At 40.0% G+C, this 20,113-nt stretch overlaps 1 protein-coding gene across 1 annotated transcript in view; it reads right to left on the bottom strand.

Annotated features, from left to right (window-relative positions):
• The window catches only part of ptpn4a (protein tyrosine phosphatase non-receptor type 4a), a 68,598-nt gene that overhangs the window by 8,646 nt on the left and 39,839 nt on the right, over positions 1 to 20,113 (bottom strand). The window contains exons 8-19 of the mRNA XM_061792145.1: positions 15,075 to 15,195; positions 14,550 to 14,637; positions 12,850 to 12,938; positions 7,991 to 8,054; positions 6,653 to 6,825; positions 6,145 to 6,213; positions 5,896 to 6,030; positions 5,019 to 5,180; positions 3,103 to 3,262; positions 1,717 to 1,800; positions 1,500 to 1,556; positions 1,207 to 1,363 (exon numbers count right to left, since the gene is read on the bottom strand). Of these exons, the coding sequence (XP_061648129.1) occupies positions 1,207 to 1,363; positions 1,500 to 1,556; positions 1,717 to 1,800; positions 3,103 to 3,262; positions 5,019 to 5,180; positions 5,896 to 6,030; positions 6,145 to 6,213; positions 6,653 to 6,825; positions 7,991 to 8,054; positions 12,850 to 12,938; positions 14,550 to 14,637; positions 15,075 to 15,195 (1,359 nt within the window). The remainder of the gene's footprint in view (positions 1 to 1,206; positions 1,364 to 1,499; positions 1,557 to 1,716; positions 1,801 to 3,102; positions 3,263 to 5,018; positions 5,181 to 5,895; positions 6,031 to 6,144; positions 6,214 to 6,652; positions 6,826 to 7,990; positions 8,055 to 12,849; positions 12,939 to 14,549; positions 14,638 to 15,074; positions 15,196 to 20,113) is intronic.

Here is a 20,113-nt window from a genome sequence, read left to right as displayed (position 1 = left end):
TTTCATAATCAGATTAAACCTTTCCTGTTTTAGGTCAATAAGAATTTCCAAAGTCATTTCTATTATTCGCTAAATAACAGAATAGTGAGAGAAGGACATGTTTAGACAAATATATATAATAGACAATACGACTTTACACTCTTCTGTAAATTATTTTCGCGCGCATACACACAAGCTGTCGTGCAAGAAAAACGTTCCTCAGTTGAGGTTGGGGGCTTTCTTGCTCAAGGGCACCTTGATAGTAATCAGGACGCTGACTAGCATCCCTCCAGGAACTAGCTGAAATTTAGTTTTAGACAAACTTCCAGTTCCAAAGCCCATGTCCTTGTGGATGAGCTTGAATGACATTTGGGACGGTTGTTTTCATTTTCCTTGGCCGAGGTAAATATATAAGCTTATTAATATTCATGCAGAAGACTGTTCAATGCCATGTGATTCACTTGTTAGAAACTAATTACTTGAAAAACTGGGGGGAAAAAAACATGACACACAAATAAAACAGAGAATTTCAAGGTAGATGATGCTAATAACGGGCAGGACACGTCTGCCTCACAGTCAAAAGGGTTCTGGGATGGAATCTCGTCTGAGGCCCTCCTGCATGTGTGGCGTTTGTTTTTTCTCCCCGTGCTTGCGTGGGTTTGCTTCTGGTACTCGGGCTCACTCCCACATTCCAAACATAACTGAAGACTTCAAAGGTGTGAATGTATTGTAAATGGTTGTTTGTATCTACGTATGTGCCCTGCGATAGACTGGCAAACCAGTTACAGGTGTACCCTGCCTCTTGCCTACAGTCAGTTGGGATTGGCTTCAGCTCACCTGTAACCCAAATGAGAACAAGCGCGACAAAAAACTTAATGGATAGATGACGCTGATCACACATTCAATTGCACTAAGTAACCATATAGCGCACACACAAAATGAGAACAAAACAACAAACAAAATACAAATTCAATATCACTTGCCCAATATTTTCGCTGTAATAAAAGACAAGGTGCAATACAGTATATCTCTGTGTAACACAATGTTGCTGTTTTCACTTTATGCTAGAGACATTTTGTAAATGTTGTTTTCTCTCCTCTGGTTTGTTTGATAACACTTCTTTTTCATTATTTTGTATGCCTTTTAAATCTTCTTGACTGTCTTTTGCTGCTGTAACCAGTTAATTTCCCTGCTGTGGGATCAATCAAGTCTTATCTTACATCTTACCATTTGGCCTGACCAATAGGATGAGCTCTCCAGAGTGGCTCTCACAGCTAGCCTTGATAAACATGACAACCTGGTCGTGGGTGTGGTCCGAGATGTCCCGCCCATTAATTAAGACAACCTGGTCGCCCTCATTCAGACGGGGCACGCACAGGTCAGCCTGTTATAGAGACGGAGAGATTAAAACAGTCAAACGGGAGCTTTTGGAAGATGCATTTTGAGCTTTATGAGCTTTATCCCATGCTGAAAGGCGTAATGGGAACGTCCTGACTGTATAATAGTAGATTTTCACTTACTGGTGTTCCAGGAGCAACTCTGGACACTATGATTGGCATCTTTTGGTCAGCTCCACCCTGGAGACACACGCACAGACACGCACCGGGAAAATCTGTCAACTTCTAAAATCCTTGTTAAGAATAGAACTCAGGCATGCACAGAATTTGAGTCAATGAACCAATACAAAAAAATTGGACAGTAAATAAAAATCCCCAGTTGGCATTTATTTTTTTGTACCTTAACGTTGAACCCAAAACGTCCATGTTCATCAGGTCTCATCTTGATCAAGACCAGATTATCATGAGGGACAACTCCGTTTAGCTGAAAGAACAAGTCAAAAATACATTATAATGAGTAATATTTCAGATTGTTACGGAAAGGAACATTTTGCCTCTAATACGCTGACCATCTCCGGTCAAATAACATTCAAGATAAACTTATTTCTTAGAATCTGGAGTATGAGTCAATATCGCCATAAAGTGCATTTGAGACTTCCCCATTTCACCCAATAAAGTTCACATTTTCCACTGAACTTCACATTCATTGTGTTAAGTATATGTTATGCTGTTGGAAATACATATTGGTAAAACACCCAACACATTTTTCTAAATTAACGGCAGACAGACAATGTACATGCAAACAGCAAAATATGTGAGCCCACTGACAGAGTGGATATATTTTTTGCTAATGTTAGCATACAGTACAATGAGCAACATGCAACATGATACAGTAAGCAAGATGACGGTTTTCAATTTTCTAAAAGTTTTTCACATCAGTTATTATTTTACTATGACAGCGTGGGCATTTCAAGCTTGATAGCAGCTGACTGTACGCATATGATGAAAATTACAAAACATAAGAGTAAATATTTATTTTGCTACTATCCAATGTTTACAGCGTCAAGTGAAAGACTAAATTGCTGGTTGTAATTTCACTGAAAACATCAGAGGGTTTTTTAAAGGGGAGGTTAATCTATATTGACAGGGTGGACAGCAGTGACAGGGACACATACAAAATGTTTAATATGATTATGAAAATGGAACATACACGATCAAAATGACTTGTCTTAGCAAATAACTAATGTGGACAATAAAACCATGTAAAAATATTTTGACGTACTATCATTAACCACTTTACATACACGAGCAGGATGTGGGACATGCCAAAATTAGGTATATCCAATGAAATAAAATGGTTTAAATGAAGGAAACACATTTTCCAAGATTTGCCATTGTACTTTTATGTATGTAACTGTTTGACCTCAGAATTTAATTATTCTGCTACATTTTCATGATGACTGAGTGATTCTGACAAGTATATCAAAAAGCACTTAATAGTGATACTGTCGACCCATATAATAATAATGATATCAAACCAAAAAAAACATGGCTTGATATAGACAAGTATACAACAATTTTTGTCCTTTAAGCAATACAAAACAACCTCCCCCATTCATCCATTTTCTATTGTTTATCCTGTTCAGGGTGACGGGTGAGCTGATGAACTGCTCACCAGTTGATCACAGAGCACATACTGCACAGACAACAATTCACATTCTCCCCTATGGGGCAATTTAGAGCCAACCAAAAATGTATGTGCTTTATATTTAGTCCCATGACTGACCGTGGTCTTGTCAGTGTTGGTAGGAACATCGTACATCTCGTTGAAGTGGTTGTCCAGGAGGCTCTGCTGTGAGTGGGCCTGGATGATCTGGCTCAAGGTTTTCCTGCTCAGCTGCTTGGGGGGCAGAGCCGGAGGTTGGCCCTCCATCCCGTCAGGAGAACTGGGCATTGAAAGAGGGGGAAAAAAAGAGAACAACACTTTATTATGTATGTACCGTGTATAAAAAAATCTACTACCTCGGTAAAATGTAAAGCAAACAATTTTAAAACAAACACAAAAGGTGAGACAAGAAAAGATAAAGCGAGAAGAAAAAGGAGGCCCTATTATAACTTTGTCTTTGTCACAATGAATTCATTTCAATGAAATATGATTTCAAGAGGAAAGAAAACACCCTGAAGATCAACACCGTGACAATGACAGACATGAAAGGTTCATCAGGTAACGCTTCCAAAGGCAACATGGCAAGGCTAAAAGGCAGGCGTCACATGTGTGTGTGGGGGGGGGGGGGGGGGGGGGTGATGATCCTCCTTGGGGATGGGAGCAGCAGTCAAACATTATTGTCTCTGTTTTGACTGCTGCTACTGGTGCCACTTTGTGTCTTTAACGTGCACACCCGCGCACGCACGCACACACACTTATGGCTTAAACAAGGTCAGGAGGAGGGCAGCGCACAGCAAGCCTGAGAGAAGAAAATTATTTTCAAACCTTCCAAGTTAGTCGAGTATAAGGGTTATTGTGACCTATTAAACCCTTATCCACATGAAAAACCTCTGCCTTTTACTCTTTTGGTTAAAGAAAATTAACAGGTGACACACCAAGAAAGTTGAAGCCTGCCTTTTTCATGGGGACATTTAAAAAAAATGGTGCCATTTTAAGACGTTTTCCCAAAGGCTTTCCTTAGCATCTGTGGGAAAATAAATAAATAAATAAATAAATATATATGTATGTATATATATATATATATATATATATATAGTACCAAAACTAATTATTATCATTGTGATAAAAGGGCAAACTTCAGCCAAGAATGAAAAATAACTATAGAGAATGTGTGGTGTCTCAAGATGAGAAGGCAGGTGATTATGTCATCGTTTCGCTGGAACAAATGAATGAGACAACTCCTTGGCGTGTATCTGCATGTGTGTGTGTGTGTGTGTCTGTGTGTGCGCACACAGGCGTGCGTGCGTTGCTTTCAAGGCAGCAGAACATATCTGCAGTACAGTAATTATTTGCTGCTTTGTGCAGAGAGAAATAGAAACAAAGCTACCAGCTGCATGATTACAAAATTACTAACTTATAACACAACCTGAATGATTCATAGTTTGTAACTGTCGTGTTTATGCTGTTTTTAACCTGTAACCATTAATCAAGCAGTTCACTGAGTAGATAGTGGACTCCAGAAGCTCAAAAAAGGGTGTATTGATCACTGTCAATAATGTTGCCAAAGCTGTGCCGCTCCTGTGAGACGGCTAGACAGTTAATGTTGTTCAAAGACAATAAAACATGCCAAAAACACCCACCGATTTCCAATGCTGCCCATGTTTTCAACCCACTCCGCCCTCCCCGCTCACTGTAAGCACACTTTATGTGTGTTTTTACAAAGGGTTAGTCTTTCCAAAGGGCTCAGCTAAGTGTCACTAGGAGAGGGTGTAAACTGTTGGGAGAGGCCACAGACACAGGCAGACAAAAAAAAAAAAAAAAAAAGTCAACTCAGCAGTGGAGTCAGACAGAGCGGCACTAACAAAAGATGAGTTGAATTTAACCACAAAATTACAGGGGGCACTATTCTTAGATGGGAAGCAGAACTGAAATCTGTTGCATTGCTTTAAAAACCAAAGTTAGTTACGAAATGTGCATTATGGGGGCGGCAGAATTGTATGAGTGGCCTGACTTCCTCAGACAGGTAGGACACTTACGGGGTGGAGTCCAAGCTGATACTGTTGGCCTGCGTGGAGGAGGCCGACTTGTGATTGGAGGAGAAGACGGGCAGGCTAGGCGACGTGTGTATCACATGATCAACCAGGTGGCCGACAGATGACGGGCGTAGCCGTGTACCCTCTTGTGTAAACAGTGAATTTCTAACAAATACACACAAAGAGCTTAAGACTAATTTCTTCACCCAAAACAATTCATTAACATTGTGAGGTGTACAGAATGTAGCCATATGGGTTGCAATTGAGCATTTTCTCTAGCTTTGAACATAAAACAAGAATATGCATTGGAAAAGTAAAAGACTGAGTGTATGTATTGGCCAACAGCCCAAACATTTCCAACTGTAATGTATTTTATGCATTGGCTTCTGGAATTCATTGGTAACTTACAGGTGCATTTTAATAAATAAAAATATTTATAATATATATATATATATATATATATATTTTTTTTTTTTGTAGTTCAATTCAAAAAGGGAAACTCATTTTACACTTAGTGAATAATTTCAGATTGTTTTTAATATTTATTTTCACAATTATACCTTAAAGCTAATGAAAACCCTAAATTCCCCATTTAAATAAATTTGAATATTACTGGTACATTTACCAGTAATATTACTGGTAAATTTACAAATTATTTGGAATATAGAAATTAGGTAGGAATTCACATTCTGAAAAGTATTTCCCTCTGTGTTTAATTAATCTATACAAGTGTCGCTTTTTCAATTGAGCTCCTCATATAAATGAGCGTTTCTATGACATTCTAATGTTTTGAGATGCACCTGAATATTCATTTTAAAACATTAAAAATCCACAACGAAATAACCTCTATGGGTGTCTATAGGCTAAGTTTTGGACTCACTGATTGGGCGTCCCAGGCGGCGAGCGGGTCGGCAGGCTCTGTGTCTCCAGTCTTTCATCTGATAGGCTGTTCCTGCTCACCGTCTCCCAGTCAGTTCCTCCCAACAACTTCCTGACCAGAGGCTTGCTGGGAGATCTGCACAGAACAATGAATTGCCTCAGGTGCATGTACGTTTGAACTAAAGACAAAAATATAACAGTTGCTGTATGGATTTTGAATTGGCCCGACTAGGAAAGACAGGGTAATTACCTGGCAAACACTCTGTCCTTGATGCCTCTCTCTTTTCCGTACTGTACAGACTGTACCTCTGTTCTCCCACTACATGGAACCATAATGGACAATAAAATGTCATGAAACTATAAGAAACTTAAAAATTGGGGGATTTGACAGCCTTGAAGTCTATATTCAAATTATCCTGCTCAAGTGCAGTCGTACAGGTCTTCATAAAAAATATTTTTTTTATAATTTACCACTTACTATATAAAATGGAACGTTACAGACAAAACACCAACAAAAAAGATATTTTGCAAGTTGAGAATCTCTTTTTGGGTTAAGCATGAATTATTTAGCTGTGATATTCTGGGGGAAGGTAGCATGCAAGGTGCCCACGAGCAATCCAGTGTTTTAGCCTATAAAACCAAAGTGAAACAACTGTGTGTCTCAAATAATGCATGTACACCTCCATTTGTCAAAGCCCAGTTGTGAAGTCAACAAGCTTTGGATTGTACGTGTGCTAAAGGCCTCCTGGTTTTCCTACCAGTATCGAAACTTTGAGCCCAGGGTGAAATAATGGGAGAAGAAGTTCTTTTGTGGCGGGATGGGTCGTTCCAGCCGGAAAAAGGTGTGGTGCTCCACACAGGCCTTCCACAGGTTCTTACAGGCCCGGTAGTTTACCATGTTGAAACCAAGTAGAGTCTCTCGGGTCTCGGTCTGAGTGAAAGGAAAAGAGGGAAATAGTCATAAGAATAACATTATGCAAAGAGAGAGAGAAAGTGTCAGCATTTCATAACAGATACACAAAGTTCATTGTGCCATCTGTTTCCATAGGAAGTCAATGTCCCTGCCACAAGAATAGCATCAGTATTCTCAAAATAAAACAATTACCGTATAGAGTATTCCCAAGATAAATGACATTTGTGTTTGTTGGAAAGACAACTGCCCACCAGGAAGTACATACAGTATGTGTGGTACATTGCTTTGATGTCACAGAGAATCTCAGATCTACCAGAAACCGCTCAACTATCATCAATGATGCTGAAAATCATTCAACATATCAACACTTATTCTGAGACAGTTTAGAGCAGAGGTCTTAAACTTGTTTTCATTCAGGCCACATCATAGCTAATGTTGCTCTCAGGGGACTGGTTATAACGGTGAAACCACAAAAATGGATAAACACTAGGGAGTTAAGTAAGAGAAAAATAGGGGGGGGGGGAATATGCAAAATCAATAGTTTGTCATCATTTTAGAAAATGAACAATGCAGACAAGTGTACAGTAAGAGTTTTAACAGTTAGAATTATATATTGTGCCAAAGAGAGGCTGTTTAAATCCAGATGAAAGTTACATTTGTACTGCACTAGTTTAGAAAATAGTAATAATAAATATGACATCTGCTCCCAGAAACTGAGCTGCACTGTGCATGTGGCTACAGTGCGAGGCAGTTACACTTCTTGTCCCTTACCTAATGTATTCTGTGTGGGCCCTGATAATCACCCCATCATATTATGTAATTAACACTGCATTTTAATAGCTAGTTTCAAACAGCTATCAAGGCAAATTTATGGCGAGCTTTTGCGTGCCAACTAAAATGGCTTGGAGGCCAGATCTTGAGTTTGATACCTATGGCTTAGAGCTAGCACAATGCAGATTAAACCTGATCGACAGGGGGGACACGTGTCTTTGTTAACACTGAGTTTGAAGTCCACTCTGTAATTGTTTAGCTATAAAAAAAATACTACAGCAACAGTTGACGGCAACGTTTACGACATGGGACAGAATACAGCTCCATACCAGCAGGTGCCAGGATCCTGGATTCTATCTTCAAATTAGCAATGAAACCATTTTTTTTGTGTGTTGTGTCTATAAACACTTACCGCCTCTCTTCTCAACTGGATGAAGAACTGTTTGCACTTGAAGGATATTTTCACAATTTTCAACCTAGATATAAGAAATAACAAGAGGTTAGTTTCTATGTTGTCTACTTGAAAAAGAGAATGCTTCTATTGGAACTTCATTGTTATTTTATGGCTGGTCATACTAAAATAAAAAATGAACTGTTGATCTGTGGGCAGGATAACCCAAGAAAAATGGTGCGTGGGCCAGGGAAGGAGCATTTATGTAGGAGTGTTTAAATTGTGTGGCAGATTAGGATCAATGCAACACTGCATGCCACATCAGGTTTCAGTGTGCTTTAAATAAATCAGTCACGAGTAGACTGTTTTTTGAAATCAAAATACAGAGAGGGGGGCTGGAGGTAATAAGAAGCCGAATGTTCAGACTCAGACCCCACTGGGCATGACAGTGGGCACTGATCCTGCAGCAAACAAAAACTTCCACTGTAAGCCACAATGGCAGAAAGATCTTATTTCCTACTGTCTGACTGGATCATAGTGTAGAGTAGTTTGACATCGGTTCATTCCAATTCCACATTGCAGGCATATGAGAGAGACAGCACTGGTGGGGGCATAGACTGCTTAGTAGTCTACCAGCAAAAGTATGGTCTGATGCATTCAAGATTCCAACGACTTTATTTATCCACGTAGGGCAATTCGGTTTTCAGACACTTTGCCATGGCAATACAATTTTAACTATCGTGGGGCCCACACTTACTGAATTTAATATATTAACCTATTTCTAAATATGAGCGACCACATGCATGACAAGGACAAAAATGTCATTGGGTGCTCAAGGCTCTTCTAGTGTGTGTTGTATTTGAGAAAAGAACAACAGAATACGACATGATGATGTCAGTCGTAGTACCGAGAATGACGTGTGAGAGGCAGCATGGTGTCACAGGGCCTTCATACTGCCAAAAAATACAAAGAAGTACTACTTGTAGTAGAAAAAAACAAACCCAACAACACAACAGCAGCATGGTGTCACAGGGCCTTCAGACTGCCGAAAAATACAAAGAAGTACTACTTGTAGTAGAAAAAAAACAAACCCAACAACACAACCAGTTCCTCCTCTTCTTGAGCTTCAGGTCATTTCCTAATTGGCTGTTGTTCCGTTTCCCGTGACAATCATTGTGTCTGTGGCCCAGCCCAACTTGGGGTTGAGCACACACATAAGGACTTGCGATAGGAAATATAGGACAGATTAAACATTTACAATTGTAATTAACATTCTCAGAGCAGATCAAGAAAAAAAAAAAATCACTTAATACACCCCACACCACAGAATAATTGCTCATGATAATCGAGCCTTTGGTGACTTTGATCAGAAGAGAGGAAAAATGCTCAAATTTGGCCCAATTTTCAGTATGTGTGTACTTCGCCTAAGGTAGAGCAACAAAATTGCATCACGAGTTTGCCCCGTCAAGTTCACATCAGTCAATTTCACATCTATCCTCTCGTCACGCAGCTACAGAGGGAGCTGTGTTGTAACCTTATGTTTAAATCAGACGAGGGCACACAGTAAGAGGTGTGCTGATGAGCAGCAGAGTAACATAATCCCTTCCTAGAGCTCTATTGCTACTCTGACTCATCACCCCCTGCTAAATATATTTCACATGCACACACATACGCACGCAGAAGCACACACACATGCTGAGGTTGAGCATGAGTCATGCCCATCTAAGTGTGCCTTATTTGTTTGGCTTTTTGCTGCTAAGAGAAATGGTAAAAATCTGAAAGATCTCATAATTTCTGACTCAATCTCTTAACCTTTTATTTGACTGCAATTCAGAAGGAAAAGGAAAAACATCTCTCAAAGAAGAAGAAAGGAAATAATAAGACCATGGCAGATGGTCACAACCCTGACTTCTGTAACCAAATTGATCACATTAAAAAATACCAGCAATGAAATGAGAGACTAATTTCTCTCACCAAATGCTAAAAAGACAGCTGTTGGGGGACGCCACTAAAGGGACTCTAAATGTAGACCAACTGTGACATTTTCTCACTTGCTATAAAACTGCACACGTATCCTAAGTCAAAAACACAGAACATGGTGAGAAGAGTAGCGAAAAGATGTTTCAATATTTCTGAGAAATCTAGTACAACACAAAAGCCAGTTCTTGGAAGAAAAAAAAACCTGATAGAATCAGCCACATAAACGGGGTGGGGGGCCATTATAAGGGGAAGAGGTGGGTTAAAGTGTAATAGCCACCCCAACTACTATGTGAGAGGTTATCAAAATATCCCACAGCACATTTCTCAGCAACAAGGATTCCTGGAGGCAGTTCAGGTGGAGTTGTATCAACAATATGTACCGTTTGATTCCCCATATTAATGGATTTCTGTCTGGGGGGGAAAAAAATACTAATTATCATTTTTATATTCTCATTAAAACTACAGACCAAAGTGCACAGACCAAAGTCTGAACTGGCCAGGATGAGTTGTCAGGAATGCTCCTCAGCAATAAGGAGTGCCCAGTATGAATAAATCAAAGGAATTTTAGTTTTATAACAAAGCCTTTATCCTTCTACACACGCTTCTGGAGTTGGCAGGTTCTCTGCTATTGGCCACGGAGTAGAACAGAGTAGAGGCACTATCTTTGCAAGGGGGAACCCAGAAGGTGTAATTGAATCTGTGGGCCTGCTGATCACGCTTCATACTGAGTCACCCTGCAGCATCGTGTTTGAAAGGATCATGATTCCTTTTAGCTGTGATCTCCATTTATACTTCTCTCACTCTGTATCACACAAGAATCTGGGCATTTTTAACACAAAATAAGGGAGATTTCATTAAAAACAACAACTAAGAATTACCACGGTAGCCTTCTTTATTGGCAACCACATTTAGTTGCTTCTACTACCACCACCTGGTGCCACTGTCTTGACAGGTTACTAGGGCGCATACACAACAATTGCTGTGTCAATCAAGTCTGAAGGGCAGGGGATACTCCGTAGTGACCATCTGCCCGTCAATCCATTCATTCATCATCCATCCATTTTCATTACAATTTATCCTGTTGTGGGCAGTCTACCTCAGCTGACATCGGACAAAAGGCAGACAACAAAACTCTACACAGGGCACATAAAGAAAGACAACCTTTCACACTCACATACCGCCACTGAGTGGGAATTGAACCCTGTCTGCCACGACGGTCAGGCGAGTGAATCATTTACACCATAAGTGACTCATGGTCCAGCTAAAACACAAGTTACCAGAGCCTCCAGTCAATCTGTCTCATCCAGGTGTTCCATGGGTGTCCTCGGGCTCATGAATGAAGCAGTAACCGACAAGTAGGATTGGTCACCGGAAAGCATGTGTCAGTAGCTGCTTTTCAAACATTCATGAATGTCAAGTAGGCGATGTCCCTTTGAAAACCGTTCGTCGACAGGAGATTGGGGGGGGGGGGTCAGAGTATGCTTGATGCAAAGTTTCATGCCTCCCCTTACGTTTTTACCGAAGAAATTTGGGTTGGTGGGTTTGCTTGCCCACAGAAACCTGTTTGGAGGAGGTCACTGGTGTGTGAATCTAAGTCTCACAATCATAAAGCAAGCCCAGGAGTACCAGGATTGTAATGACCACGATATAAATAAATGGAATACTCTCTATGCTTGGCCCAGACGTCCGTTGACTTCATGATCACAGTCACCAGAAGAATGAATGTCACCAAGGGAAGTAAATCTCTCCACGATATCCACGTTCATACTAACCTGGGCCTTCTGAAATCTAACAGTACAGTATATCAACATTCAAGTACCGTAATTTCTCGTCTATAATGCGCACCCATCTATAATACGCACCCCCAAAGTTGACCTCAAAATTCTGGAAAACCCTTCTACCTATGTGTAATGCATGTTTACAATGCATGATTTTGCTTCTAACCATATGATCCAAACGAAGTATCTGTATTTTGTTAGTTTTTCCAAAGAATTATTCTGAAGTTAAGCACTTTATTTGAACACAATACTTTTTTTCAATTCACTTGCTCTTATTTTGAAATTCACAACCTTACGTTTATTTAATAAATTAGAAAACACGCAGTTGTGTTCATATGTTTGATTACCCAGGCAGAATTTGTAAGATGGGTACTTTGGGTGTAAGATGGGTATTTTCTTTAAAGAAAATATGCAGGAACAGGCAAAACACATTTAATTTTATTTTAATGGGGTTAAAATTAAACGGTCAAGCATTTCAGGAAAGCATTATCATTAAACAAAACATAACCATAAAGAAATTAAGGATGATTGTTGTTCAGTCATCAGTCATATTAAAAAACAACAATATTTTACAAATTCTGCCAGGGTATGTGAACTTATGAGCACAACTGTACATATATGCAGTCATACGTACCCGTCATATTGGAATGAAAGTGTAGGCTACATCATTTTTTATATCCACTGGGTGGCATATTAGAATGAAAGTGTACACCTTTCTCATAACCTCTAGGTGGCGGTGGAATTTTGGAATATATATAAATATATGGAACACCAAACACTCGAGTTTCGCGGCTCAATCACTCCCCACGCTTGGCCGAGATGTCTGTTGACCTCATGATCACAGCCACAAGAATAATGAATGTCGCTGTCAAGGTAAATAAATCTTCATGCTCATACAAACCAGGATTTTCTATATCCCAACTTCCTTTCTTTTAAAATCAGTATACGGTGGTCCCTCGGGGGATAGGGAACGGGCCCGACCGCAAATAGTAAAAATCAGAGAATAATTGCCTGATTTATTTTTTTTAAATTTTTTTTTAAATGCCTAAAAAATGTCACTAAGCACGAAAATACTGGCAATATGGGGTTTCCGCCACAAACGTGTGTGTTTGTGTCACTCACCATGGGAAATAGTTGATCCGTATCCTGTTCTTATAAATGACAACACCGGCAGACATCACCCCAATGAGTATCTCTGTGTTACTCTGATCCTGGAGGGGGGGGAGGGGGGAGAAGAAGGAAAAAAAGGAAACAGAATGTGTGTGTTGAGGCATGAGTATGGAGTGTAAGTAAAGACAAATATGGAGAAAGACTGCAGATGGGAGAAAATTCAATTTTGAGACATTCTACCTCACTGTTTCAAAGCAACAATGTGGTGGTGGAAACAGAGCCGCCTCTGTGCGGACACACCTGACTAAAAACAAGAGCAGATGCTGGTGAGACAGTTGGAAGAGAAATCACAGTCGGATACCGACTTTGCGTGGGTGTAGGTTTAGTAACTTTTCCAACAAGTATGGCCTCTTCTTCGACAAATAAATGTAGGCTTTTTATCTTGCCACTGGACAAACTTATTCACAACTTAAAGGCTGTGTCATGATACTCAATTTGGTACTAAGTATTTCATCCTCCAAGAACAGAGCAGTATTGTGTGAGTCAGAATACACCCATCCATCCCTCAATTTTCTATAGCGCTTGTCTTCATTAGGGTCATGGGTGAGCTGAAGCCTAGACAAGACGCGGGGCACACCCTGGACTGGTTGCGAGCAATCGAGGTAAGTACATCGGTCACTTAGCGTGACCGCATATTCTTGTGCCGCTGCGCATGTGACATAACATACAGGATTTTTTTAATGTGTGAGGAGGCCGAGGCACCTGGGGAAAACCTACAAAGGCATGTAGGAGAAAATGCAAACTCCACAGAGGAGAGCCTGAGACAAAATTCAAACCCGGAACCTCTCGACTTTTCACTGCCAGCCTAGGAAACACGGCGTGAGTGACAACTCACCGCATGGCTTACGTTGAACGTAAGTGGCTTTTTTTCATGCCGCTTGTCATTCACTCCATAAACTGCACAATCTTCACTCACAATCATGAAACGCTTTCTACCAACTACCAGGACACATACTCTGTTTATACCATGCATATACATACGCTGTTCGAGAGTAAGGTGCCTTGGCATTTGTCTCCCTTATAACAGATGTGACAAGCTAAGATTCCCTCCCACCAATCTTCATCTTCTACTCAGAAGCTATTTTGAGCTCAAATCCAAAGCGATGCAAGGCCACCATCTGCAGGGATGTGTTAGTTATTACAGTGGTTTACAAACCTGAATTTCACAGACAAGCTGGGCAAGACCCTTTTCCACGCTTACCCGTTGAAAAACGTACTTGACGAGAATATACGTCAGTAGCAGTAAACAGTTGGATTCCAGTTGACGACTATTAACCTCCACGGCAGTGAACGAGTCAATATATTCTATATTCTTTGTGCTTATATTGTGTGATTATCTCACAGAAACACCAACCTATGTTTTGCTGACACGCTTGACTACTCAGCTGATACAGTAAGTGATGTGTTACACTGTAAGTAATGTTGCTACAACCAATACACTGGTACCTACATATCAGTGTTTATCATAACAGCACGCATGCAAAGTTATCCTCCTGCTCTTTATGGAGGAACAGAGCACGAGGGGCAGACATTACATACAACAACTGTCTAACAGGCCATATGTTGTTTGCTTAGGGGGGAAAAAAACCTGGATGAACAGAAAAACAAGCACACACACAGGCATTAGCAGAGGCAGATCAAACTTTACTTACTTTTGCATAGTGCAGCTCTACTCCGTAGAGCTCTAGCGTGCGTGCTGTGTTCAGATAATTAAACTCCGACTGGGCAGGAGATAGACCACTGGGAGAGAGAAGGGGGAGACAAAGAGTCGAGTAAAAAGACAAGATCAGTGATGATGGAGCAGGGGGGAGGCTTGGTGACAATGTAGGAAGTGTGTGTGTGTGTGTGTGTGTGTGACATATGGTCAATGAGAGGAAGAACCAGAGAAAAACAAAACAAAAAAAGTAGGCACAGAGAATGTAATAGCGGGTGGAAGGTCACAAAAAGCAGTGGTATAACATGAGCTAGTGAGAGCATCTGTGGATGTGTTCACATAAGCAGTGCACAATATGATGGCAGAATTAATGACACTTGGTCTCAAAGATTGAATAACCCATATTATATTGAAGAGAAGAAGAAAATGCGTATGACGACACTTTATATGAACAAACATTATATTTTCAAGGACTAAAATCAAATAAAATCCTTTTATATAATTAATTTAAATGTTAATTTACCTGTGCTGCTGGTGATGTTTGGCGACCTCTTTATGGAAATCTTGAGGTGGGTTGGGGATGAAGCAATACTCAGACAGATAGCCCAGAGGATGCTCAGTCTCATTGTAGTCCCCCAGTTCAGCTACAACACAGAGGTCGACAGGGATCCAGTGTCAATGTTATCAGCGAACATTTGAATGACACTTTGTATGAAAGGCATTATATCGTCATCCATCGTAAAGCATCTGTGTCCAAATTCCCCGCCCCCCCCCTTTGGTCAATAACGATAATGTCTGACATATTAAAGCTACTGTGTTGTATTTAACTCAAAGTATTACACACATTTTCTATATTTTAGGCTCTGGTGTGGCTGGTTCAAGTGACAATTACGAACAGTAGAGAGAAAAGAAAGGTGGGGCTGGGGGGGATCACATATAGGCACTATATAGTACCAAATTGTGGAGGCGTAGCGTTAAACTGTTTATCACCATTAATTTTTTCCTGATTTTTTTTGGGTGTGGCTAAAATGGCTCCCTGTTACGTACTTGGGGTCCCGCATGAGACACCCGTTCCACACTATATAAGAACTTGAGTTGACAGTGACATAGTTGGGCGACCGGTCGACAGTCACATTGCCAACCAATGAGTGTGAGTTGGCTTCTGTGGTTATTTAAAGATCCCATATTTTGCCAAACCATCTTTTTTTAGTATTGGGATGTAATATTGTCTCTCTGCCTCGGTAAACGTGAAATATGAATTAGAGTCATCCATGCATTCCTGAGTTCCAGACGCTTTTCTGCCGAGAGGCCTGAAATCAGGTCCATCGAAATTCTCGAGTTAATCTACGTCACTAGCGAAGATCTCCGCCTACCTCTCCGCTCCCGAGCTCCTGTCAACATAAACATATGTGGTGAGGGTTGGGTCTTCTACACGGAGGCAACCAATCGGAGGAAAGAGGGCGGTCTTAGCTCAATATGGACAAAGCGGATACAAAACTGGGTCAAACATAAGTAGCTGTCATAGGGGCCTTTTCTGGACACTCGTATGACAAAACCTAGGTATTTTTTGAAAGTCTATGTTAGAGAGTCACTCTATGGAGGTCTAAATAGTTCACATTAACTCTTCAATTTTGAAGGTGAGCCCCCTAAAGTTAGCTGGCATGGCGTAAGCTACATTTTCATTTTCATAGTGCATGATTTTTCATGATTTTGAAGCCTCATTTTTGGCAATTTTTTTAAATCATTCAAATACGGCAGGGTTTTCAATAACACTATTCTCTCTGTTGTGTTAAATTTAAAATTGTATTAAAGCTTTATGAATTATACATTTTATTATCCATCCATCCATCCATTTTCTGAGCCGCTTCTCCTCACTAGGGTCGCGGGCGTGCTGGAGCCCATCCCAGCTATCATCAGGCAGGAGGCGGGGTACACCCTGAACTGGTTGCCAGCCAATCGCAGGGCACATACAAACTAACAACCATTCGCACGCACAGTCACACCTACGGGCAATTTAGAGTCTTCAATTAATGCAAGTTTTTGGGATGTGGGAGGAAACCGGAGTGCCCGGAGAAAACCCACGCAGGCACGGGGAGAACATGCAAACTCCACACAGGCGGGGCCTGGGATTGAACCCGGGTCCTCAGAACTGTGAGGCTGACGCTATAACCAGTCGGCCACCGTGCCGCACATTTTATTATTATAATTATTATTTATTGTTCTACAGAGTCGAAACAAAACCTTCAGCACAATTGCTCTTGTTTTTTCTGGATGTGTAACTTTAACAAAGCTATAAAACAATAGTGACTGTTCAAGGATAGGAGGTGCAATAACTCTCTGCCAGGTATCATTGTCTCATAACATTATCCAACCAACGAAACTATTTAATGACTTGATTTAGATGAAAAATTGAATATAATAAGAATACAAGTGTTCATTTTTCCAGGAAATGTCAGGGGGTAAATTGCTCCCTCGTCTCTCTCTTCCGTAGCCATCAGAGGAAGGCTGCGTGGATCAAATTCCCAAAGCTATTAGCTCGATAGCTCACACTTGAAGTTCAAAAGCATCAATTCGCTCAAGTAGTCCCTGGACTAACCTAGACATCTGCAGCCTAAGCATATTGACAAATAAATCCATTCCAGCCCACCCACTTATTGATGCGCACATAACTCCAGGGAGAAATCCACGTACAGTCGATGGCTGAAGTCTTGCAACAGTGTTGGTTGCACTTATTACTTTAACACGGTTCTTCAGTTCAGCCTGCATCAGCTCAGGCTTTCAATAATGAGCAGCAAAGCGTAAACAAGCTGTTAAGCTCTCCATTTTGGATTATGTATTTGTATGCACTGATGGTAATTTATTGCCTGCTTCACCTTTGAACACCTTTGACACAAATCCTGACAATATGCCAACTCCCCCACCACTGTCAATAAACACTCCACAGATCCTTTGTTTTGTGCACACAATCTAATAAGACTGTTCTCTGCTGCTAAATAAGATAAAAAGCAAAATATTAGAAACAACTTTTACAAAGATTTAACCCAGTTGTACCAAACTACAAATATAATAGTACATTTGCTAAATGAATGCCTCCCTGTCAAATATTGTTTTAAAGGAAAAAACTCTAAAACTGGGCATCATTAGATTTCATTAGGTGGGGTAATTTTCACTATAGAGTGCCTTTGGTGCCCTCATCAGAATCACTCAGTCATAATGGAAATGTTGCACAATAATGAAATTCTCTGGTCTTATTATATGTAACCAAACATTTGCAGTTGCACATGTAGCAGTACGATGATGAGTCTCTTAAAATGTGTTTCCTTTATTTATTTATTTTTTTCCATTGGCTATAAATTATTGTCCACACAGTGCTCTGCTAACTACTGTGTGTGTAATTAAATACTAATGCAAAAAAATGACATAGCTTTACAGTCCACAACAACTTATTTGATTAACAATTTTGATCATGCTTATTTTATTTTTACAATCATAATGAACATTTTGCATGTGTCACCGTCATTATGGTGTAACTGCCCCTTTAAGAAACCCTCTGATCTTTTCAGTGACATCATGACCAATATTTTGTCTTTATTCAATGGAGGCTGAAACAGTGGATAGTAGCAGCAGTATAGATATTCACACTTATGTTTCATAATTGTCATCATATTATGTGAAATAGAGCCAACTGGAAGGCACCAGACTCGGGTATAGCCGTAAAAACGCCTTCATTAGAGTAGGATGGTGCAACTTTGTAGACACAAGCTACAGAAGTTAATGCTACTCATTTCAAATTTGAAAAACAAAGTGTCCCGCTTTAACGGAATGCTGAGGATTTCCAACACCATTTGGTAAATTGTAAACAACAAATTTGCGGTGTTTGAGAATGAGGCTTTAATGCGGGATTTAGTTTGATCAGTGCTGGCACATGGACCGAGCACACTGAATTAGCAGCATATGCAGCTGCTTCAAGGCCTTTTCTTCCCAAAGCAAACGTTTATCTGCATAATCTGGCTGGCACAGAGTGAAGCGAGAATTAAACCAGAGAGTGTGTTTGGGTTGTTTTGTGTAAAAAGCGGTAGTATCATGATGTCTGCGCAGTAGGCCAAATCTCCTTTGTGACCTATATAGTGTGCAAGCCCACAAAATTAGAGCCAGTGGGGCGGGGGAAGGGGCTATGAGCCACAAGCGGATGAGCACAAACCAACTCTTGATAGTTTCCTGTGCTACAGCGCATCACAAACAGCTGGCAGATAAACAACCTGCAGTAAACTACGATTAAGCCTCCCTGTGGTAGGTGTTGTGCAATAAATGGAGGGTGAAATCTTGCTAACACCTGAATAAAAAGAGGCAAGAATAAATATTGATATATGAATATGCGTATATAGATTACATATATATAAAATATCTTTAGCTAGTCAATTGTGGATGTTGGCGGATCAAGCAAAAGTATGTGTAATTATATTTTGGTTTATTTTCCCTTTCAACTATTACTTATGAAACGGGGTATTAATGTAGAAGCAAACCCGCTTGAATCCAAGTCTGTCCATTTACAGATGATGTAATGTATTGGTTCGGAGTATATTGCAGTATATAGGTCAAATTATAGTAAAACCAGCCTAAAGAAAATCGAACTAGCATATTATCTGAGATTATTACTCAAAAGACCTAGATGGTCTACTGCGAGTGAAATGTTTGTAAGTGCTAGAGTCAATACTTTCCAGGTCTAGCTAAGAAATCTAATTATACGTGTTTCTGCTGGTTTAATGGCTCTAAGAATGAAATCATTATGTACTTTCCAAGCATAAGGCGAGGTTTTACATTCATCAGTCCCAGATTTTGAAGACATTGGTATAGCTGCCTCTTAATGGGTTAATATCACTATAAAATGCCTTTGGTGTCCTCATCAGAATCACTCTGTCATCATGAAAATGAAATGGAATAATGAAAATTTGAGGTCAGCATATTATATATATATATATATATATATATATATATATATATATATATATATATATATAAACAACAACAAAGAGTCACAAGGATAAGTAAGTTTTTTTTCTCCCATGCTTTGAACTATTGAATTTTGTCAAATGTGTATTACATTGCGGTTGGACTGCTAAGCAACTCAGTTGAATACCAAAAATTACAACATTCAGACCAAAAAGTTTCTAAAATGTAAATCGAGTGCTGTTTTTTTTTTTTTTTTGCAGCAAAAAAACAAACAAACAAAAAAACTAATTTGCTTGAACCTGAGTTCGATTTTACGAATGCACAATCTCATTACAGAACAAGCAGACAGTTAAACAACAGTCCTTCCTCTCATTTTGATTAGCCACGGAGGTAAATGCGCATCAGTGATTTCCAAACCCTTGTCTCCATCATGCTGCATATTCATGTGCAGTTCCATTAATAACAGACTGCAGCTTAATTGAATAGTAATGGCTTGTGAGCAGCAGCCATCAGGGCACTGGACCAACCACAGCCATTACTTTTTACAGTGTGTGTACATAAAGAGAGGCCTAATGAATTGGATTTCAATCATAATGAAGAGTGAATGTATCC

This window comes from Phyllopteryx taeniolatus, chromosome 12 (genome assembly GCF_024500385.1).
Source record: "Phyllopteryx taeniolatus isolate TA_2022b chromosome 12, UOR_Ptae_1.2, whole genome shotgun sequence".
NCBI classification, from domain to species: domain Eukaryota; kingdom Metazoa; phylum Chordata; class Actinopteri; order Syngnathiformes; family Syngnathidae; genus Phyllopteryx; species Phyllopteryx taeniolatus.
The sequence above is the reverse complement of the archived record's forward strand: the minus strand, read 5'-3'. Positions and strand labels throughout refer to the sequence as shown.